We start from the raw sequence: 24,865 nt of genomic DNA, 5'->3' as shown, positions 1-24,865 counted from the left end.
ATGGCAGACAAGTTAGTAACGCGGGATCGGTTACAGATTACACAGAAGTTGTTTATAAGCCTGTTGGGAGGTCAGAAGGTGTTACAAGAGGAAAAGATGAAAACATAAACAGCAGTGCAGCACTTTTGGCAAATAAAAAAGGTCACTCTGTTTCCTGGTCTGAGTAGCCATCCACATCATAAACAGTTGAAAATGCTGTAACATGTTGATTATCCCTAAACCTTCACTTCCCTTGACAACTCCTCTTATGCATTCATATTTGTACAAAAATTCAGCATCAGGTTAAAACTTTTTAGTCTCTTATTTTCAGTGTCACACGGTAAGTAAAACATTCCCTATCTTTTTCTATCTGAAATGGACAGAATAAGATTTAAATTCTTTCATATTATTAAATGGCTGATTTAATACTAAGTGAAATTATTACATTTTAACTATGTTTTTTAACCTAGTAAGCTACCAAAATGGGTATTTACATAAAGTATTTTGAGCCTTCATATTCAAATGTAGAGCATTTAATATTTTATAGTCTAGGGAATTTGTACTTTTGTACTTTTGAAAATGAAGTGTTAGTGTTTATGACATAAATTTTTCATTCTGTAATACATCATGCACTTGTGTCTGCTTTTAGAAAATATGCATGTTCTATATACTATATTTGACAGTAAAATTAAAACCAAAGATAAAAGCTTAAGACAAGTAATAGTAAGGGATCCAAGGAACGTAAAACTTCCTGAGATGTCTAACAAAGACTGCTGCATTCTATTACTCTAGAGATTCAGTAGCTTTCCTCTCCTTTAGATTTTAAAATTGTGATTGTAGATATCTATGCTATTAGATGCCATTCAGCTTCATGTGTAATAAAACACTTCATTGCATCTTATGTAACTAATTTTCTTTAGAAATTGATGTATTTAGACTAGATTATTCCAAAGGAAAACCAGCTTTTTTTTTTTTTCCCAAGAGAAGCAGACTCTTGAATAATTTCTCTAGAGCATATCTACAAAAAAATTGCAAGTTTTATCTGTTGTATTTTATAGATCTTACCCAAACAAATTGCTTATTTCCTTTAGCTGAGAGCTTTGTAAGTGTAAAGATCACAGTCTGGCTTGGGCTAAATGAAGTTCTGGCACTTCAAAGGCTAGTCACCAGTGAACTTCATTTCTAAACCTTTGCTTGAGAAAAAAAATGTTTTCTCTATCTTCACCAATTCCTTTTCCACATTGCACCTCTTTTTTCACTGCTTTTTTACCTTTTTTGTTAATTTTTATGATTGAATAAAGTAGACCCTTAGGAATTCCATAAAATATTTCCTTCTCTTGTGTAAAGGAAATATCTACAGTAAAAATTAGAAAATAAAAACATCAGGAAATTATTTAGTGTTTGTCTAAGAAATATATTATTCATATGTCCCTTAGCCTCCTCAGCCTGCTATGCCTTCACCATCTGAGCCCCACTCCTCCGAATGCTCACTCCAGGTTTTTTGGTTCTTTATCCTCACAATCCACCTGGGACGTTTCTCCCTTTCAGATTCTATTGATTGTTTCAACTGAATTATACTGTCTGAAGCTTTATCATTTTATTTACTTCAGCAGATGGAACATCTCTGTGAGGCATCCAGGTTATCATCCACTGAGTGCCATTTTTAGCTCAAGGTCTCTTCTACAGAGGTATGAGATACTGCTTTAACTTAAATTGACTTTGAAGTTCATTTCAGTTAAACACATAGGGGAAAAAATATCCATAGAGAAATTTAAACTGATCTAGTGAAACCACTGCAAACTCATCTGTTATAATAAGCAGTAGTAGTATTTTCCAGAGCAGTATTTTCCAGAAAAGTCCTCTCTGTTAGACAGTATCTAACTGTTAATCTAGTTGTTACACAAATGTCCTTAAAACTCTGTGTTACAAAGAACTGAAACCCATACATGAGTCCAGTACTAGTAGATTGCTTTCATGAGTATAAATCCATGAGTAATCTTCCATGCCCCTGACTTTACCTCCTTTTGCCACCTGAACTGCCTTGGGCATATGAAGGAGCTAAGAACTTAGAGGAGACAGGAGTCTGCTGATCATGCAGAGCAACTCTGTTGGAGTTACAGATTTTATAAAGAAATTACAGTACCTTATTGATTTAATTACATTAATTATGTGGAGGAAAAGAGTGGAATTCTGGCATGATGAAGCAAACAACAAAATGTTATTAATTTAACTGAGCCAAGATTTCACCTGAAGGACTTTTTCTTCCTGTGAGATACTCAGATCTAGGAGTGATGAAATGCTTATAAAAAAACTTGGTAAGTAGTAAACTTCATTGTTAACTAGCCTTTAAAATAGCATATTTGCCAGATCAAATAACTTTTAACATGCAGTATGCAGCTCTTTATAGTCATCCTACCTTCTTCTCTTGTGCAGTGTTTGAAACTGTTAAAGTGTAGATTCCACTTGTTGTCAGTCCAGATTTGAAAGCTTCAGCACAGTCTTTGAAGCTGATCTGCTCCTCTTTGGCTATGAAGTTGTTTTTAGCTGTTAAAAATACAATAGAAATTGAAGGCATTAAGAGTAGATGAATGAAAGTTACTAAGAATCATTTTATGGTCTAATTAGCTTAAAGCAGTTCCAAAAAGAAGTCTGACCCTGGAAAAACAACAGATCAAGGTACTTATTATGTGTGTTGATACTTTGTATCATTTAGAGACATTATTCTGATAGGACTGTGGTTGTTTGATAGGTTGAAAAGTGCCAACACTTATTAATATGTTGAATGAGAAAACTCAGGGTATTGCATCTCATTCAGTTGAACAGTTTCTGCTTCCACTCATTGCCCTTGCTGGACTCCTACATGCATTACAACCTATGCATGCATTAACTACTATTACATACATAACTAAGTAGCAAATGATTATGTTAATAATGACTTTTGGACAGTAGTCTAATATTGTGAAATGAGTTATGAAAACTTTTATAATGCAGCAGTCTGGTGGAACTACCCTTTCAAAGTTTTAAGCTATTTTTTTGCCCCTGCGCTGAGCAGGAACAACTTTGTATGTACCAAGCTGAAGCTTGGTAGCTCAGCCCAACTTACTAGAGAGACATAACTTCTGGAATTCATTTGTGTAAAAAATACATTTTCACATGTCTAAGCCTTCTTATTCAACAGAACAATCTAAGGCTCGTCTTTTTGTTCAGTTCTTTATTAACTATGGAGGCTGGAATTTCCTGGCATTTTGCCTGCTGACTGATATTTCATATTTGACCCTTTTGGGGTTGGTTCTGTGTATTTTCCCTTTTAATTTAATCTAACAATCACAGGCAGTTACTACAAAGGTTTAGCTGCCATACAAATACATGCTTATATTACAGTTGCTTATTATGTTCTTTTAAGCTTGCTTATTCATTATTTACCTGTTTAAGTGCTTTGCCTTAAATAGAAAAATAACACATTCAGTGTTTTAATTGCTTTTCCACACTCTATTGTTTGCATACTGTCTTAGAAGCTTTCCCTGCTAATTTTGTCTTTTTGGCAAACACTCATTATTTTTTCCACTCTGGGTTTAATGGTGCTGTAGCCAACATGACTTTGACTTGTTTACTTATTTGTGCACTAGCATAGCAGATAACATCAGCAGGAACATGTACAGCTTTGGTATTTAAGGGAATAGCGTCAGTTATTAAGAAAAAAACTTGGAATTTACTTTGCTTAGAAAAACCTAAAATATCATAACATATAGGACAATACTAAAAGTGAGGACTTCCAAACACCCTTTTCCTTATCTGTGATCCACCTTACAGTAACGTATCATAGACCACCTGTATTTTAAGTTGTAATGCAAACTTTTAAATATTTTTCCCAGTATTTAATTTTGAATCCTTTTTAGGGGTTCTGTATGTTTGTGTATCTTCAGCCCTGAGAACTTTACAGGCAAATGTGACAGATTCTAGAGTCTTTTAGAACAGCTTCTTAGTTTGTCCAGGTTCTATATCAGACATGAAATTCGGGGCAGGGAATGTTTAAATCCTGTATAGCCATAACTTTCAGTTTATGGCTTGTGTGGGTTTTTTATGGAGCACATGAATCTGCATTAATCTGGAAGCTCTGCTTGGTGGCTATGATTTGTTGCAGGGTTATCAGGCATTTAGGGGTGAGATTATTGCCTATAAAGTTTGCTAGGCTGAGGGATTTTTAGGATGAATGAGGAAACCTTGGTGAAGTACATTTGGGAGTACCTGCTGCCCTGGCCTGGTGCTTTCTTGTTTTGAGGGCTAAAAACTATGCCTGTGCTGATTCCTTTGCCTTTAGTAGCCACTGTAATTCATCCTTTCTTTGTTAAACTCCATGTGGATAAAACAATGAGAGGTGGCAGAAACAATCTCTGTGAGCCAGGAAGAAAAGTTGCAGGCCTACAATATGCAGTTTCACCTAGATATATGGTTAAGGGAGTGTATGTTGCCATGCATATGGATGCCATGTGAGATGAAGGATACTTGACAGCTCTGTATTTTGTTGAACCACTGGAGAATTGGTTCAACAAAATAGAGAAGATAAACAAACTAGAGAAGATAAACAAAATGTTGAAAAGAAATCACATAAACATGGCTGTTTCTCCCACCCCCCTAAAAAGTAGGTTAATTAACTCAGATGCAGAATTCAAGGCAAAGAAATACAGACTTTGTGAGAAGCGGAAGTGTGTCAGAACTAGTTGTAAGACTTTTTAGGTACTGATGGACACAAATTAGGAAATAGCACTGAAATAATATAGGCATGTCTGCTTTAACTTACAGTTTGGTGTCGATATCATAGTAAGCAAGCTATGAACCGTCTCCATCAGATCGTGTTGCTGTTTTTGCAGAACTGAGTTGTTTACTGTAGCTGTAACTAACTGTTTTTCTAGTTCTTCTATAATAGAATTCTGTCTGGCTACTAGGACTTGAAGCTGATCTTTTTCATCTTTTATTGACTTCAGCTGAAGCATGTGCTTGTCTTCCATCTCAAGAACTCTTTTTTCTAGAAAGCTGAATAAAAGATTACAGTTAGGCTCTCCAGAAACAATTCTGAGCTGATGTCAAGGGAATCAAGCCTGCTATATAAATTTCTTTCTTCATAAACACTCGACTTCATTTTCTGATGCTATGCATGCAGTAGACAACTAAATGAAAGCTTAGTTTGATACATATGCTGTCATTTATTATATAAGCGCACAAATAACATTATCTATTACAGTGTGTATTGCAGGCTTTAAAAGTATAATAATTGGGTGTTTGATAATTCAACATTCTTAAAGGAAAGATAAGTGACTGAGTTCTCATGGGTTTACCCTATTAAAAGATGAAACTTATTTAAAGATGTAACTATGAACTTTCCAAATATCCTATAATTATAATAAATTATATACTGAACATAAATGTTATGGCATTAGGACAGGGAAATGTACAAATAGTTACCTGGAGATGTGTTACCTTTCTCCAGTTTTGGTGCTGGTATTATTAGGGGACTGCCTGGGAACATTATTTCTCTGCTAATTGTTCTGATATAGACTCTGAGAAAGCTGAGATAGCCAGAAGAGAGAAGTTCACCTAAAATCCATCGCTGTTACTGAAAAAATAATCCTGAACCTTATATATAATTATGTTTCAAGCGGACTAGCTCAATGCAGATTGTATTTTGATAGGTGAGAAACAATGCTTTTGTGTTTTATATGGATGTTACAAGGGTAGTCTATAGTCTGACAAGTTCAACACCAAAAAACATGACCTTTTAAAAATCAGTATTTCCTTTGCTTTCCATTTGATAAGGATGCTTGTTTTTCTTAAGCTGCTAGATTAAACCTTTAGGGAACGTATATAAATGTAGTAGAGTAGTGAACAAAAATGTCAAAACATGTCTCCTGGGTTTCTTAAGCTAATTCTTTCAAAGAAAAAGCACTTTGCACATATGGTTCTCATTGAAAAACTTGCTTTGAAGGAGAAAACTTACTGTTATTGCTGCTTTTATATTTCTCTAAAAGCAATAATAGTAAACTATTTATTGCCAAAAGTAAAATAAGACTGTGGTGATATGGAAATGAAACTAGCTGAAAAAAGGTATGAGCCTTTGTACCACAGCCAAGTACAGAAAAGGATAGGAGTAATAGTTGTATATTGGTCAGTTTTGAAACATTGACTCTTAAGGAACATTGAATATGATTAGTGTTTTATTTTTCTCACTACATTAGATAAAAATTGTAGCAATGACCTGGTTAATCATTAGGATAGCTGTGTACTACATGGAAATCAAATTTTGGAAATGTGGTTACACTCAATTACTTTGAATCAGGTTACATCAACTTCATCTGGATAAGTCTAAAGAAGAATATAAATTGGGTACAACTGAAGTACTGTTTCAGTTTTAGCTTTAAGTTCCTCACATAAAGGAGAACTTTAGATAGTGAAGAACAATATATAAACAATGCAAGAATAAACCTGCATGAATCTCCTATGCTTTAAGTAATATATGACCTTTGTAATGAGTGTGGGTAACACTTTGTAATGGGTTTCAGCTTGTGTACCAACCCTTATTTTCCTACTTGAGCACATTTGTTTCTAAAACTGTTAAAAGGGCACTTAATGGAGTAGTGTTTTATTGGGCTATGCAAACTTACCTGTTTTTTTCTTGCAATTTAGTTATCTCATTGGTCTGATCTGAAATCTGTCTTTCTAGTTTGTTTGTTGAAAGAGAGTGTTCCAAAAGCTGAAGTTCAAGTCTGGTTGTCTGGTTTAATACCTAAAAAAAAATTTACAAAAAAAAATACTTCTTTTAAAAATACTTCTTTTAAATAAATTGTAATTTTGTTACGTTGTGAAATCATGCAAGTTTCTATGTGCACCTATGATTAAAAAATATTTTTCAACACTTAATTTAGGCACAAATAATCATACAGTCAGAATGAAGACGAATACACAGAGTTACACTAATTTTTTTATTACACTACCATATATCATTGGGAATAGTTCAGTAGTATGCTACGTTTCTGACAAGAGAAAACTGATGAAAGTTACTATGTACTTTAGCTTTGTTGTTATACCTTCCCTTCTGTTATGACAATTTTTATTTCATTACTGGTACTATCATGGTTGTGGCTCAAAGAATGAGTTGTTTTCTCCATCTTGTGTTGAATGTAAGTTTCTCACTGAAATCTTGGCCCAGTCCTGAAATCACTTGGTAAGTCTCTCCTAGCTATTTTACTCAATCCCAAATTATATCTTGAAGTGTTTATCATGTGAACCACACTTTAGTCAATTCATTCTTTGCATTTTAATATTACCTTTTCTCTATGTATTGTTTACACTTTATTTGCATCTTTAAATGAAGAAATGCATATACTAGGAAACATGGAAGATACTTTATGCTTTGTATTGGATTGCATTACTTTGAGGCATGTTTTCTAGAAATATTTTCTCATTGTTTTAGAATTGCTTTTTTTAATTCAACAGAATTTGGCTTTTCTTGACAGGAAGAATTGATTACTCATGTCCTTCATGTTAAACAGTTATTCAGGACATGATTTCACACTTAAGTGTAATTGAAAACTATTGCCAAAAGTAAGTGTCCTTGAGAGAGCAATTGTTTGGTTAATTTCCTTATGTTGCTAATTAAGCCTTAACCCAGTCACCAGTAATTTCAAGCAGAGAAGGAAAGTTACAGTGATGATTTTCTTCCTCTAAGCAGAAAATAACTGAGTAATTTCCATAAAGACATTACTGTGAATGAATAAATACATTCTCTCAACACGTGCAAAATATTAGGCTCCTGAATAATGCAATCAGAAAATTGAATTCAGTATGACTAAGAGCTGTGAATTATCAGTTTATCAAAGAGTTCTCAAAGTCTTGGTTTAGGTTAAAAAATATAATTTAATTCCTTGGATGAATTCTACAGACAGTAAAATGTCTAACAAGGATTTTAGGCTTTGCATACTTTTTTATATTATACAAAATGTTATGTGCTGCATGATATATCCATTATGTGTTTTGGCAATTATAGATCTCCATCTTTCTACCATGTCTGCAAAACTACAAATACTTACCACTCTACATTGATTGGACTTGTCCTTCTACTAATATCTGCATTCTGTTTAACAGAATGTCTTATTATACTTAACGCTATTCAATTAAAACCCCTTTGTTTTTGTTTGAAGGAAGTTAAGAAATATGCAGTAGACAGGTTTACTTCTGTGTGAATATACTTTTCTAGCAGCCTCCTAATTTCGTTTTTTTTGATTCATCTCAGATTTGTTTATGTATGTATGCCTTTGTTAACCACAATACAGTGCATTGTGCTGGAAATGAACCATTATCCCACTCAGAGTATCTGTGAAAACATTAATTAAAAATATATCGTTCTCTTGGTAAGTTTAAAAAAATAAAAAAGGAAAGATTCAGTTTAAAAAAGCAATTAAGCTGGTAAATGGAACAAAGACATTTTGAAGAGACTCGTTTAGCTAAGACCTGGTGATGAGAGGGTTGTATAAAAGCACATTAAGAGCCAACAGATGCCTGGATATAGTAGTTTTAAATACATTCTCTTTAAAGATTAATTTAACAATTGTCTTTCTCGACTTACTTAAAATACTACTGTAATGAAAATCACTCAAGTGACAACACTGGGCTTGAGATGAAACTATGTATTTCCAAATACTAATGTTTCCTTAAGCTGGCTAGAGCTGTGGGTGATAAGGATTGAACAGAAGCGTGTAATACCAAACAGTGTTAAATGTATAGTTGTAGTATTTGGGAAGCAGAAGCATTTTTAGGTTGAAATTCTTTACTTACTTGTGCTTCAACATCTGTTAATTTGCGGGTCTGTTCAGCTGTTTGATTTAGCAAGTTTGTGCCTATTTCAATCATTACTGCAGTCTGGTTCTGCACTGCAGTTTGCTGGATCTCTACCATTTCTTTCTTCATACTGTCTTGGATGTAATTCTCAAGCTACATGGGAAAGGAAAGAGAGAAGATAGTTGCATTCTTTAAATGTTGGAAAGGGGGTAGTACAGTAAGCCTGCTGGCAGCCTTGCTAAACAAATTTGGTCCTTGTCTGTTATGTATTTATGTTAAGTTTCCCAATGTTAAGCTCTGTGAGAGGAAGACCAAGTGTGACAAGGAATGTGTGGCCACTTGTTTTCTAAAGGCAGGAATAGAGATTTGCAGGAGGTAGATAGTAGGTACAGTGGTGAGAGTGCTTGTGGGCACTTGGAAGCCTTTCTGCCCTCGTGCTCCCACCATTGTAACCATCAGAGGAGTTTCACCAGCTTTGGCAGCGATGGGAAATTTTTAGAAGATAAAAGTTTAGGAGTTTAGTCATCTTCCTGTATTTACACTTAACTATTTTAAAAGCATTTTTCATCACATGACTAGAAGTCAGAGAAGAGGTCAGATGTCATTTAACACTGTTATGTGCACATTTTTATCAGGGAGAATTTCAAATAAAGACACAAAACAGTAGAAAAACCTATAAATACTTTAAATGCTTAATATTAAGGAATGCAAAAGTTGTTTAAAATACTTGACTCTGAAGTAATTTCTGTCTAAACTAATAAAGCTTTTTTAGTAGTCATTTTATAGCAGAGTACCCTGCTTTCAAGGAAAGTGATGAGAAAATAAGTAGCAAGGAGAAAATTAAAGTAGCCTTTTGCATAAATCTTTCTACCTATCTGGATTATGAAAAAGCAGTCTGATTTTTCATCACACTTCTTTACTTCTTCTCAGTAATTCCAAATATTTCCTATTTCTTTGATGTGTCATTGTTTATGTTTCAATTCATTAAAGTCCAGGCCACAAGACTTCATTTTTTTCCATTGCCTGAGGAAATTTGTAGAATCAAACTTCTACTTCACTCCAAAACTGTTTTAGCAAGGGAACCATAATAAATTTTGAGCTTCATGCTGTACCTACAAGGAGGTTACTAGCTAATAACAAATAGCTAGTGTCATTAAGCACAAATGGTAATATATCACCAATTCCTAAACTAAGTAAAATGGTAAAACATGTTGATATCTTGATTTTTTTAAAAATACTATTTTGATAGTGCTATCTTGATATGAATGATGTCTTGTGGTAAGGAGACACTTTGAACATTATTTTACAGCTACTTTCTGTATCAGTGAGGAAAAAGCATCTTGTGATTTAATATTCTATAAAGCACTGTTCAGATACAACCATTCCACTTCCAACCAGCTAAAGATCAATGGGCAGATCTATCAGCTTTGAATATTTAATAATTCCCCCTTAAATATTACTTGAGCAAGGACTGGGTTAATTTTTCATACTCCACAGTTGTTTTTTAAAGGTGGCAAATGAAGAAAACAGGGCATATTAAAAAATAAAAACCTCTAAAACTGGTAGTATATGCTGACGTTTGAAGTGACCATTATATCTTGATGCCCAGTGTGACCAAACTGTCAGAGCAGTATTTGTTCACTCCCGTCTCCCCATGCAGCTGGTGAACTGCAATGCACAACAGGGAGATTTCTGACTTGGCATAAGCTTTGACCCACATCTACTGTTCTACTCCATAAGCATACTTACTTCTCAAGTGTACCACAAAGATTTAAAACTAGCCTTTAGGCAGTCTCTTTGCATAATGATCTTTTTGAATATAAAAAGTAAACATACAATCAACTGGGTTTTGGCATAAAAATTTAACAGGGGTATCTTCAATTGCCATCATACTATGGTAATTAGAATTGTTCACTATTCATAGGGCTGATTCTTAAATGTTACCATTTGCTCCAGGCTATTCCTCATTTTCAAAAGCTTCTCCAGACAGAGACAAATCTAATTTGACCAAACATGTTGGACTGGACATCATTATAGATAACATGGAAAAAAACTTTGCTCAAATGCAACTCTGTTAAAAGAATATGTAGGGAGATCTCCAGAATGCATTTTATTTGCCTCAGTGTCACAGTTAAGTACTGAAATCTTTATCAAGATCAAGGATATGGCCTCACCTGACAGATTCAATGCATTGAAAATGTTTCATCATCTTTAATTTAGAAAAAAAGGCCCAAAAATAAAAAGAAAGACAGCAATAATAGATCAACAAAGAAAGATTGTTCGCAAGCTTTGATTCTTTCATTAAGTAATTGTGGATATTTAACCTCATTCTTCAAGGTTCCTTGTTCACCAAAGAGAGAGCAGAATGAAAATCTGAGCAAAGACATCTCTGCATATAGGATTACAGAACTGCATGGCTTCTTTGAAAATGTTATCGCTGAAAACACACTACTAGAAAATGAGTTAATTCTGGGCTTAAAGGTAAGGTAAACATTTTATGGTAGGCTTAGGCAATTGCCCAGTTCAAACACACAGATGTAAGGTTGCTCCGAATACAGTACGCAAAACCCGTGATTACAGTTGAAGGCATCTGGTGGTTCTGGTTGCCAGATTTTTATACCCCTTGTCACTGTGCTTGCAACCTTGGAAAGCAGTTTTGTTTGGACACACAGCTCTGCATTTTCATAATTTATCTTATTTGAATATCTTTAAGTGTAAGCGTATCTCCAAGTATCTGATCTCTTTCAAATAATTTCTCATTTATGTGGGGAATTCCCAATCACTGAAATATACTCTTGACTCCAGTTTAAGTTTGTCTTCACATCTGTTTTTCAACTTAAAAATATTAAATATGTAATTTAGGGAATATGGTATCTGTGCTTGCTTCAAAGCATGAAATGTGAACACCAAAAGGGATTTATATTAAGATTTAAAGCCAGTTTCATTATCTGACATTTATTCTAATTTAGATCAACATGAAGCATCTAAATTATAATGACCTATTAAGTGGCTTTGGAGCTTCTTGTGGCTTTTTCCCTTAAAATTATACAAAGCATGATTACATAAAACCCTTCTGTTTTTTCCTTCATATTCACTAATCCTCGCCCACTTTTGTACATTCTCTGCATGTACACATCATAAAATCTCTTTTCCTGACCTGAACCAAGATACACATTGATCCCTCTCTGCTTATTTCCCCTCTCTCATCATCACACGATGGAAAACTGTAGAAAGTAGCACTTTGTACAACTACAACTTCCTAATTTTTTTTTTAGTGGCGGATGCTTACTTTCTTCAAAGAGGAATAAAAGAACGACTTTCATCAAAAATGCCCCACCATCTCCCACTGACCTTAGTGACAGCAGAACATGTTCCCACTGCATACCCCGGGCAAGTAAGGCCCTTGGGTTTCCCTGAGAGGGTGGTGGAACCCGGGCTCCAGTTCCCACAGCCACGGCTGAGCTACACTGACAACACTGAGGATTAGCAGCCATTTTGCAAGGCTGCAGTTCTTTGTGGCACATTTCTTTGTAGAGTACTATTCATCAGCTCCTGCCAAGGAGCCTCCTTCCTTTGTAAGCAGCAGCACACTCAGAGTTTCTGAAGGAGGAAGAGGTCAAAAAGAGGTTTAAAAGAGGGAAGGACACAGGAATGAATGACTCAGTCCCCATCCATCACTTGGGAAGCTTGGCAGTTTGGTTTGAACAGCATGTCTGTCTTCTTCAATATTTTGCTCAAATTTGGAAGGTGAAACGGATTATTTGCCAGATTTCTCCTTTGCCACTTGGCTAGTTATGGTTTAATCTCTTTTTAATTCAAATAGTATTTGGCATATAAGAATTGAGTTAACCATGATTACATTGTTGTTATTTTGAACAAAGTAAATGTTAAAACCTAATAGCTGACTATTAGTGATGCATCTTCTTTCAGGAATTTTGCTTTTGAGGGGGCAAGTCAATCAATGAATTCTATCTTAAAGATAATACAAGGGAGAGGGAATATATGAAAGGAGGAATAGTTAGTTGATAGCATTTCAGTGATTTTTCTTGGGATTTTTCCAGTAAACATTCTATCTTTTGTGTATGAATTTGGCTGGCATGTATTCTTGAACAAAGTAAATATAAAAATGAAAGCACAGATGGGAAAAAACATGTCTTAAAGTATGCTTAAATTGCAAAAACAGCTGGGAAAATTGAAATACTTTCACAGTTAAGATTTGTTATAGAGTTATAGTGATGCATTTTTAGAGAGAAAAAATTCTCTAAGGTCATCACTTTGGGGCTGTGTCCTGCTTTATTACTTCAAATCATATAAAATCATAAAATTTGATGAAAATACTTCAGCTAAGTTGCCAGAAAAACAAGGACAGGTCACTAATATTGGAGCACATTCCAACACATTGCTTTTATAGCCAAGACTTTTTTTTTAAACAAGCTTTAAATTGGCAAGAAAGAAAAGACAACATGTAGACTATGCACTAAAAGAAGTATGTTTTCTAACTATTGGCAGAGATAGTATTATTCCATTATGAAGGATTATCAATACTCAGTTAAATATAAAGTCTTCCTGATTGTATAGTTTGTATCCATGTTACAGAATTTTTCAAAGCTTCAGCAACTTATTCATGCACTTTATAGACATTTGACTTACCATTATTTCCCTTTTAAGTTATGAATGATGTCTTGCATTTGTTCTTTGCTGCCAAATGTTTAATTTATACTAATTAAACAGTCATGTTCCTGGCAGCATTTATGCTCCATGAATACATACATCCCTCTTTTGCCAAATGCCACCCCATATAAATGGTACACATAGTACTGGATGTTTGTTCTATTTTATAGAATTTTTCAGTTATTGGAGCAGGATTTCCAAGTAAAGTTTGGTGATTTTCTTAATGTTTATCGTCTGATTCTATCAACTCTAACATTTATTTTCAGCAAGAGGTAATGTTAATCGTGAGTTTCTATATAATGCTGTGTCCTATGTGAACAGGTTGTGTTACAATGCATATTGCATGCTTAGTCATCCAATAAAGACACAGAGAAAACTGCAGGGCTACTGACACATATGTAGTGATTTCCCTCTACCTTTTGTTTTGGATTTACAAAAGTGGAGTAGATCCTGTAGAAAACCTAGCAACAAAAAATACATTTACAGTTAGGCACCTTTTAAATATGCATTGAAGCTACAGTTTGGGATACTGTAAAAGCCTGGGAAGTAAGGAGTTAATGCATTGTTATGCCTCAAACGCTGATGGCTATTCAAGTGGGCAAATAAGAACAGGATGTGGCTGGAAAGAGGGACTGTTGGAAAGTAGGGCAGCACCTTTCTGGAACCCACTTCCCTGTTCTGGTCCATGGTGACATAAAGGACAGCAGATGTGCAGAAATAGGATCAAGAATCAGGCATGAGCTGTCAACTTAGGGTCAATCCAGTAGAGGGGGATCAAGACTATCAAAAGACCTTCAAAGACCCTCAACCCATTTCCAGAAAGGTCCAGAAGAATGGACTGCATATGCTCACTTATTTACATGAAGAATGAGAAACCTAATCCCAGGGTAGGAAAACTTACCTATAAAATGATCCCCTGACAAAGCCCGGGTGGCACCAGGACCTTGGACACCCTATTGGCTGGATCAGTGCTGGACCCAGAACTGGTGGTCTCCTTTCCTCTCCTATTTCTTTTTATAGGAGCAAACATATTTCCATGCCAAGTGTGTAGTCTGTTAATAACACTTTGTGCGCATTTTTCTTTTGGACCCTTCTGGCTCTTGCCACTCTATTTTGACCAAAGGCATTGAGGAATTTTGCATGCTCCCTTCCACGAAGGAGTGAGATATGGCACATATATTAAGTTGCCAAAAGCTTTGAGTTATGGTTCTCACATCCCTAATAAAAATGTCCTGTGCTTTATTCAAAACTTACCTTTGCAAATTTAAACCACTGGAGTTTAATTAGCCCTTCCAATACCTGTGATCATCATCCTGGTACTTTATGCACTAAGATGTTCATTATACACACAGAAGTGAGCAAAATGGAAAAGGTACTTAAGCATCCATAATCAGATTTGCTTAGTTTTAGTAACAGGAAAAAGTAAGAAAACTGTTGAGTCTCATTAGTTCCTTTGGGAATACTTTTTCAGAGTGTAGATACTTCTATACTTCTATAGATGCTTCCTGCTTCTTATACTCCAGATGTCTTCAGGTATCTTTAACCTAGTAATGCTTGGTCTTAGTTGTCCTGCCCGTTTTTCAGAGTGGCAGTGTTCTTTGGATTATGGCCATATCTGATTTCTTCATAAGTCATCTGAAGTAGAATTTAGCCCATAATTTGGAACATTTTTTTTCAAATGTTGTGCCAGCGTGCAGTTTTCTGACTGTAAAAGGTTATCCTTATATGCCACAAAAGACTTAAGTTTCTCATTCACAGATACATTTTTTAATATAAAGACAAAAATATAGTTTTTTCAAAGACTATTTTAACAGACTTAATTTTCAATTAAAATACTAAATATTTAAATTGTTTCTTGTAGTATAATTGAAGCCTGTACATTTAGAAGGGTTTTCTTGGGATGAGCCACCTTGGATCCTACTGGACATGGATAACAGTGAAATGTAATGTAGTCTTTAAAAAAGAAGAAAACACTGTCTCAATCACAGCAGTTCACATAGGCAGTATGTAGTATTTTACCAACATACATATGCTACCCATGCTCCTTAATGTGCATGTATGTAACCATATTGCCAGGCGCTCCATGTGCACCTGTATTTGTATTTCCACATCCCTATAATGTATTGGTGTTATGAAGGCAAGATACTGTCAAAATTTCAATTTTGCAGATAGTTTTGTTCTTTTTAAAATAGTTTTTCATACTTATGTTCAGTCTGTCAATGTTGCTACTGCTTAAAGTCAGAATGGAAATAGAAGAATGACTACCCTTTCCAAGAGTCATTTATCTTGACAGACCTAAGGGAGCACATTTTTAAGGGTATTGCATCAATCCCCATCAATCAGACCTTAAGCTATTTTAAATCAGCTTTTAATAAAATAATTTATTTCTCCATGTTTTCTGGAAGTAAGGTATCAATTTTAGGAGGTTATCAGTACACTGCAGAAATAAAAAGGAATCATGTCTCAAAAAGAGACATTTAAAATCGCCTTTTTTTTTCCCCTAGAGCAGGAAGTCCCGAAGGTCTACAAGTTGTTTCTCAAGGGAGGGAAAAAAATCTTTTGGGAATGTATATGGGAATGCCTGAGATGTCTCTACGCTATTAGATTCCTACATGCCCCATCAAACATGTCTGCCTGTCCAGACCTCCAGCTAAGATTTTTCTCTTATCTCATTTTCCTCTCAGCAAACAAAAGGTGAAAGTAACAGCATAAATGAATGCTATCTGGAAGTGAGCTGTGATTTACTGGAAAATATTCAAGCTAAAGTTGTGTAATAAAATACTGAAAGTTTAAATGCTAACCCTTAAAATAGTAAATACAGACTTTAAAGTAAATGATATGCAGATGGTTCTGGTAGGGACACTTGTGCACTAAATGGAAGCTTACCAACTTATTCTCCTGTCTGATTACATTACATTTAGAGGAATTTTTATAATTTATACTTGCTAGCAGAAGAAAAAATTCCCCCTATCCTTTACTGGCAAAACTCTATTTAAATAAAAACTGAATTTTCATTAATATAACATGAAGCAAAATGTATTAAATATCTTCATTTTCTATGCAAATATTTATGAAGAATGACTTTCAATCTGTGTTCTTGAATGGAAGTACTTCGTACCTAATTCTAAAAGTTATTACACCATGACTGTACTTTCTACTGTATGTTTTGAACTAACTATGAATGTTAAAATCCAAGTGATGATGTAGAAAAAGCAAAGAAGCACATATGAAAAGGGAAGAGACTCTGACAGCTGAAACACTCCCAAAGGCTGTTGTAGAGTTGATCTCCCACCATTCCAGACACTGAGCTTATTTTGTACACCTAATACTACACTACTGCTTTCCTACCTCCACATGTGTTTTGTCATTTGGAGGATGATGTGGGTGGGTTCTTTGTACTATATATGATGCATGTACTTTCTGTGGTGCATTTTTAGGGAGTTGTACATTAAACTGCAAATGAAAAATACTCTTTTCAAAAAAACGCTGTTAATGGAAACTAAATAGTCAACTTGACAAACAGCTTAACAGTGTGAATTTCTATATAGCTAAGTAAATAATTTTAAAAAACCAAAATTTAGCAAGAGTAGCTTCAAAATTAAAATCAATCATTTGGTAATTACCCATACTCATTAAGAGTTAAGGCTGTTCATTAAGGCGGTAATTTAAGATTCTGGATCACCATTTTTCAGGATCATAGCTAAGTGGTATTTCTCTTCAAAATCAGGGAAGGAATTCATAAAGTTCCCATTAGTCTAAAAATAAAGAATAAATAAATAAATAGTGTGAGTCATGAATGGCATTTTCCCGAAGTTCAGTAGCGCTGCAGCCAGGAAGACAAGAAGCCGGTGATGCTTCTGCCATTCACTGAAATGCATATAAATATTCTTCATTATACACAACAAGCCACCAATACTCAAAATTAGGATTCCTTATTTATAAAAAGGATAGGAAATACTGCTAATCAATATTTAAATTTTAAATACTATGTTATGGCATTGTGCTATTGATGCCTTTTCCTGGTCTTAAAATCAAGAGTCAGACACGGTTAGAAGGGGAAAAGGGATTTTACCTTGGTATTTATTGTAAGGATCCTTAGATGCACACATCCAGGTCATGTGCATCGAGATGCACCCCCCGGAGTCTATCCCCCCCCAGCATTGGGTATAACATTATAGGTTTTACTAATTAGCATATCTATCAAAGATTCCCCAATGAGAGGCTCAAGTGAGACCCCCTCCCCAAGGAACCTTCCCCTGGATGGTTCTATCTTGGTTTACAGAATGTGTTCTGGAGAGGACCTTGGGTCTGGGGCACACTGATCCCTAACTACAAAGCTTCTAAAATGTTTAGTCTCTTAGCTTGACAAACAAGTCCAAGAATGTAGGCAAAAAGCACTAGGAATACAGAAGTTGTAAAAAAGGTATAACAGGGGTATAAAAGAAAAGGCAAAAATCTTCATGGCATCACTGTAATTTCACAGATCGAATATCCAAACTTTCTGGAGACAAGCCTACATGTTTTCAATCAGATTTTGGACTTGCATGCTGCCATTAGGGAATCAGGACTATACCACATCAGTGTAAGGACGAGATTCTGCCCTACAAAGATGACATCTGAATAAACACTTGCTATCCCAGATCTCAATAATACTTTCTCATTTATGTATTTTTTCCATTCCACTGAGTAATAGGCAGCTGAAATAAAATTACTCTCAGATATGCTGGTGACATTTTTCATGAAAAACATTGTCCATGTAGCCTCATAAACTTTACAAAATATTTAGCAAATGTATCTGTCACAGTTAAAGCCATTTATCTTTTTTATCTCAACTTACAATATCACGTGGTTTTTTACTCTTCTTTCAACTGGACAGTCTATTTTAGAGAATAGCTCATGATGTGGTGAAGCAAATCAGAGCTCAAGTTTTTGACGAAATATGAAGCAAATTCCACTTCTCAAAACATGTTATTGGGGAAGTGAAAAAGAGCTAGGCATTTACAGTTCATTCTCAGCATTGCTTTCTAGGGAAGCAGTCATCTTGCATTCCATTTCCAACCAGAAGGAAGAATGATTTGGAATTCAAGGATCAAACTAGTTAGGAAGCTACGGTACACAATTAGTCCATTTTGTAAGCTATAAAACTGGGTGTCTCCAGTTTCAAAGCTGTGTTCACAGAGCATCTTTCAGCATGACAAAAATTAGATTTTTTTTTTAAGTTCACGGGTTAAGGAAACTGAAAGCATTTTAAGTAGTTCTTAAACTTTGCAATATACTGGCATCTAATTATAGTTTATTGAGCTTTTATAAGACCTTTTTCTCATAGAAGAAGCCTCAGTGATGCTACCAAGTGACAACCAGTCATTTCAGCTGAAGGCCTGACAAATTTTGAATGCTTAAGACTTTGGGGAAGCACATGTCAGCTGCTGTATTCAGTCTTGAAGGACTAAATTTCTTTACTGAGAACCCGTTCACTGATTTTGGAGAGGGGGAAAAGAAAGTAATTTCTGCTCAAGTACTATAGCTCTTTTTTTAAGACGTGCTGATCTTTCTCACTACTGTTTCCATTGATAATATGTTATATGGACTGGGGAGGTGGGGTGTCTAGCTGCTACATTTACATCACCAGCTTAAAACTTCCTCACTTGCTGGACCAAACCTTTCAGAGAACTTCCCAAAGGTTTCCAAAACACTGGGCGGGAGAAGCAGGACCCAAAAACCAAACTGGCCTTAACTGTGACTACAGAAATCACAAAAGGCTCCCTGAAATAAGAGAAGCTCACGTGGTCACCTCTGCTTAGTTAAAAAAATGAGCATCCTTGTATGTTCTTGTCAAATGCTGTTTATTTATTTCTCTGAACTGTTCCATTAGCCCAGTTAAGGGTCTTTAATGCAAAAGCTTCTGAGGAATTCCATGCTTGAAAGATAAAACAGAAAGCTACTGTGTTAAGAGTGGGCAAACAAAAATATCTGGAAGCAAGTTCAGAACATATAGGCAGCATATTGCAGAAACAAAATGTAGTGTGTGATGCAGAAAAAAAAAAAATTATGTAATCCTTATTTAAAATACTTTTTTTTGTCTCAATAGCTGGAATTATCCATCTAAAAGCAGGTAGTTTCATTTTTTAGAACAGAAACAAGATGACAAGTCTTTCCATCCACTGCTTCCAAAATTTCCTCTTTGTCTCTGGTACCCCCTGAGCATTCAGGTAGTGATGGAGTCACCTCTAGAGCTGAGCTCCAGTCAGTGCTCCTGAAAGCCTGACACCAGGCTGCTGCCAGTCTTCTATGAAGACCAGATCCAGATCCTCTCAAAACAAATGATGCTACTGGCATTAACCATAAGAGAAGAGGAGAAACTCTCAGAAAGAATGGCTGAGAACCAAAGCTGTACATTATAGGATGCGTATTTTATGAGAGGACACTCTTCCCTGTCTGTCAAGATCTAGCAAGAAGGGCCACTGAAGAGGGAGACTTTTAAATACACTTTCCAGAGACTCTCTTGGATGTAAAACTCTGCAGTCAAAATGACTAAGCACATTAGCAATGGAGAAAGTACAATGACATTGATACTATATGCACCTAGGCAGAAAAGGAAGTTGTCTGTCTTCGATTTGAGAGGTGGGCCCATGCAAACATCATAAATTTCAGTAAGGCCAAGTGCAAGGTCCTGAACCTGGGTCAGGGTAATCCCAAGCATAAGCACAGGCTGGGTGGTGAAGGGATTGAGAGCAGCCCTGACAAGAAGGACTTAGGGGTGCTGGTGGAGGAGAGGCTGAACATGCCCCAGCAATGTGTTCTCACAGGCCAGGAAGCCAAATGTATCCTGGGCTGCATCCAAAGAGCGTGGCAAGGGAGGGGATTCTGCCCCTCTACTCTGCTCTGGAGACACCCCACCTGGAGTGCTACATCCAGCCCTGGGTTCCACAGCATTAGAGGGGATTTGATCAGGTCCAGAGGAAGGCCACAAAGATGATCCCATGGCTGAAGCACCTCTCCTGTGAAGACAGGTTGAGACAGTTGGGATTTTTCGGTCTGGAGAAGAGAAGGTTTTGGGACACCTTAGAGCACATTTCCAGTGCCTAAATGGGGCTTAGGAGAAAGCTGAAGAGGGACTTTTTCACATGGACAGTGACAGGACAAGAGGGAATGGCCTTAAACTGAAAGAGAGTAGGTTTAGATTAGGCATTAGGAAGAAATTCTTTACAGTGAGGGTAGTGAGGCACTGGCACAGGTCGCCCAGAGAAGTTGTGGACACGCCATTCCTGGAAGTGTTCAACCCCAGGCTGCATGGAGCTCTGAGTAACCTGGTCTAGTGGAAGTTGTCCCTGCCTACAGCAGGGGAGTTGAAACTAGATAACTTTATAGGTCCCTTCCAACCAAAACCATTCTACGGTTCTGTGAATACTCAGGAAAGTATGCACAGAAGGTTAAAAACAAATTTAGCTATAAGGACAAAAGAATCCAGCACTGAGAATTCTGAATGAGAACGAATATAGAGGAAAGGGACATCTAGGAAGCCGCATAACTTTAACAGAAGGAAAGAAATAAAGGAAATTAATCTCTGTGAGCAGAATTTTAAAAGTGGATGTATCAGGGATAGGAATTCTTAATGACAATAAGCTGTAAAAGGGGAGTGGAAGGCTGATCTTAAAGCCAGCTGAGGGAATGAATTCTCTAGTTTGCTTGAAGTTTAAAAACACTGTGAAGTTGGGAGAAAATTCACTGAGGAAGATGGTAAGTGCAAAGGACTTGACTGGATAAGACTCTTGGGAGATGTTACTCCCACATGGACTAGAGAGGGACAAGAACAGGAAAACGTTTATTTCCTTGTGATGAAAATTATTACTCTTTTTTCTATTCCAATAGCATCTTCACATAGTTAGAGGCAGTCCACATAGAATAAGACTTAAAGCAGACATCTGATTTACTAGTGTACTCCATTATCAACTTCAAATACTTTTTCAATATTTTTTTTATTAATACTTACTTAGTGAAACTACGTATTTTTAGTTTCACTAAGAAGTCAGTGGGAATTTTTCTACTTGTTTGGAGCAGAGCTAGGTTTTTGTATGCTGTCCTCAGAGCCTTTTTTAAATAATAAAGTTTACCATAACAAAGAAGCTGAACTCAAGACATGGCTAAGTTTTTTCTAGAGTCAAGTCAAATAAACTTATGTGTCAGGGGAAAAAATTAGGGTATTTTTAACTCTATTTAAACTTTCTTCCCTAGCTGGTAAACTGTAGTTGTCAGAATCCTTGCTTGTATGTGCTAAGATTTCAACAGGGTCAGATTGTTTATATTTGTTGCAGTTTATAGTCTTTGTAAGGGCTAGGTTATTAGTCTATGAGCTTACTTTCTAGTTATTTGAACTTTGTTTCATCATGTCAGAGTAGTTTTCAGAAAACATTCCCAGTAAGGTTCCAGTAGCAGTTACAATAGGGTTTTTTAATTTACTATTACTTTATAGGCAAATTTTATATCAGACAGAAAATGTGACATCAGGATGACAGTTTAACATTAAGTGAAAACACAGGGATAGTTAATATGGTCAAAGTTCAGACCTCATGCAAGGAAGCTTAGGGGTTTTTAAAGTCAATTCCTTAGAAGCAGAAAAACACAAGATTTTTTTATTTTTTACTTATTCACTTAAGCTGTCTTTTGCCTACTTTATCCATTTTTTAAATTGTACTAAGAAACTGGAAACTAGTGTTTCATTTGAATAGTTGAATTACCCTGTTTGTAAAACATCGTTCTGAAAAGAAAAGCAAAAATATGGAAATTTTTTCATTAGGTCTTCACCAGGGTATTTTCTTGAGTAAGAAAACATCTGAATGGACAGGGTACTTGTTAATGCAATTTGAAGTATGGCAAGTGTGTTTTCCATTACTATGTGTATTTCAGTCTTGATCTGCAGCTTTTTGGTGTTTGAATGTTAACACTTTGCACAGCTGAAATTGTCAGTTGACAGCTGATACCCTGGAAAAATGAGGCTATTGCTTCTTGGCTGAATGGCATATTCTCCTTAAGGTGCTGGTTTATATTGCATTCTGAAACTGTGGGTTTGAACTAGTATCTTGCAGGTAGTTACACCTTGTAAATGGAAAATGAGGAAAATTGTTCCATAGAACATAATGTAGTTCATGGGAAACAACCTAAAGCAAGTATATAACGTGTCATAACATGATGCCTACAAGTTCTGTCAAGGAAGACAGAACTAAAATTTTTAGGTGGCTGGGATCAAAATTAAACCTCTCAGCTTACTCAGGTACCTCACATCAGGTCACATGATGAGCAGCAGCCCTGCGGCACACGGATGTCACACCATGTGTGGGGGAGCTGCTATGGGGGCTACAGCTATTGCCCAGGAAATGTCCTTTCCACTTAGCTGGGTGTCTCCCCATTCCCACACCCTGACAGAATGGAACAAAGAGGCTTTTTCCTTCCAGGATCACGCACATCAGGTGCAGGCCTGAACCAAAAAGCAAGCATAGCGATGAAGCTGATACCGTGAGTGCAGGAGGTGAATGACTCTTAGTGCCTGCAGCGTGAGAATGAACAGGTCTGCAGAGCTGTTGTTTGCACAGGGCTTAAGACACTGCTCAGTCATTTTTATACTAGAGATTTTCACAAGATCCTACTATTTTTAAGTGGATACAATTATTTTCTCCAAAGATGAGAACTTTTAGATTTTCTCCCCATCAAAAAGTTCTTTTAAGTGGAGTGATAAAGATCAAACATTTGCTTAGTGTGCTTTCCTGTGGTTTTGACAAACAGTTTATTCAAAAAACATACTAAAACATTGCTTCTGAAGTACACAAATTATGGCAGTTGTTTGAGTGATTATGCTGTACCACACTGGAATGCTCTAACATGATAGTTTTGATTTTATACTGAACTACTCTGGTCCTCATCAATGCTTTAGTACAGCTTTTGAAATACACATAGCTAGTTTCCATCTCTTGATAATTCTATTACTAAAAGATGCTATACAGTCTAAAAATTGAATGCCTATTAAAAGAATTTCAGTTGCTAATATTGAGAGAGCTGTAATAAATCAAGCAAGGCTTTTTTTCCCCCTTTCGGAAAGTTATTATTTAAGTCATTGTAGCTAGCTGTTCAATAAAATAGTTTGTTAAGCTCTCAGTTGTGTTACCATAACACACTGATTTTAATACCTGAGCAAAATCAATGAGAGAAATTTGACATGTTGTTTCCCAGAGGGTAAAGGAACTCTGTATAGTTGGGGTTTTTATTTTAAAACTCTATCATAAGGCTTGAGACCTAAATACAAGTATAAAACTAAAAAGATCACTTTTTCCCTACAGTATTAAAGGGAGTTTGAGCAAAGCTCGGACACTTGCATGCTGCTTGGGTTTAACAAGAAATCTCCAGAGACAGCTGAATTGGAAAAAAAGTTGCTGCCATCTAAGAATTCTGAAGTATTTGCTCTTCTAGAGAGGAAACATTTCCTTACAGCTTCTGTGAATAGTGTAGCTGTGAAGAAAACTAGATTTCCATCCATACTTCTATTAACAGAGAGAGAAGTTAACAGACAGAGGATTGCATATTCTATCAGCCTTCCCTTTTTAGTTGTAAGACTTTTTTATGACCTTAGTAGGCCCCGGAAAGATTGTTAGCTAAAGTGATAAAGCTTCATAGGGGCAGTATAAAGACAGCAGAAAAGTTCCTGTAGCTTCCTGCTCTCTCTCTTCAGACTAAGCCATAATGTGCTGGAAGTTGGAAAGAAAACAGATAGATATCATTTAATCATACAAATTGTAGGATACGTTTGCTGAGCTTTGTAAATAACATTTTAATTTTAGGGTTAACCTGTTCCATAAACGGATAAAAACTAACAGGATTTTCAGTAATTACTTGGATCAAAGTAAGAACTTTTTTAAAAAAAGCTTTTAAGGAGTAGTAATGTCTTTCCCTAGGCAGCTTAAAAACTGACACAGTGAGTGTTTGCAGAACCATCTAGGTGTGGGATTTTTTTTGTACAAAACATAGATCTGGATTTTGTAACCTGAAGAATTCTTTAACGTCTCCTCTGAGCTTTGTTTACTTGGAATAGACATCAGCTTCGCCAAAAAGTATTTTTTATTCTCACTAGGGAATAAGTAAAATTCTTTTTCCCTCTGTCCCATTTCCTAGAAATATATCTGGTCAAGGAAATGAAATGATCACGGTATTTCCAGTTGTAAAGTACTTTTTAACTTACTGTGTGTATTAGGTTATTTGGTTTAACGCTGTATAATGTGCATATCTTTACAGCATTTTCAGGTATTAAATTACTGAGCTATACTTTTTCTCTCCCCAGATGTTTTGCCTTTTTAAATTATCTGAGGTTCCTATTATTTTCCCACCGCTAGTTTTTATTTTG

At 35.8% G+C, this 24,865-nt stretch overlaps 2 protein-coding genes across 3 annotated transcripts in view; one reads left to right on the top strand and one right to left on the bottom strand.

Moving 5' to 3' along the window:
• Window positions 1–24,865, top strand: part of MCPH1 (microcephalin 1) — a gene marked incomplete at its 3' end in the record, with an annotated part of 126,489 nt that overhangs the window by 59,980 nt on the left and 41,644 nt on the right.
• ANGPT2 (angiopoietin 2) overlaps window positions 1–24,865 on the bottom strand; it is a 41,966-nt gene that overhangs the window by 10,411 nt on the left and 6,690 nt on the right. Inside the window, exons 2-5 of one of the 2 annotated variants that reach the window (XM_082276923.1) lie at window positions 8,806–8,961; window positions 6,636–6,757; window positions 4,778–5,010; window positions 2,396–2,523 (exon numbers count right to left, since the gene is read on the bottom strand). In XM_082276923.1, the coding sequence (XP_082133049.1) occupies window positions 2,396–2,523; window positions 4,778–5,010; window positions 6,636–6,757; window positions 8,806–8,961 (639 nt within the window). The remainder of the gene's footprint in view (window positions 1–2,395; window positions 2,524–4,777; window positions 5,011–6,635; window positions 6,758–8,805; window positions 8,962–24,865) is intronic. The other variant, XM_082276924.1, reaches the window with a different exon arrangement.

Source organism: Coloeus monedula, assembly GCF_965178545.1.
Source record: "Coloeus monedula genome assembly, chromosome: 2".
NCBI lineage: Eukaryota > Metazoa > Chordata > Aves > Passeriformes > Corvidae > Coloeus > Coloeus monedula.
The sequence above is the reverse complement of the archived record's forward strand: the minus strand, read 5'-3'. Positions and strand labels throughout refer to the sequence as shown.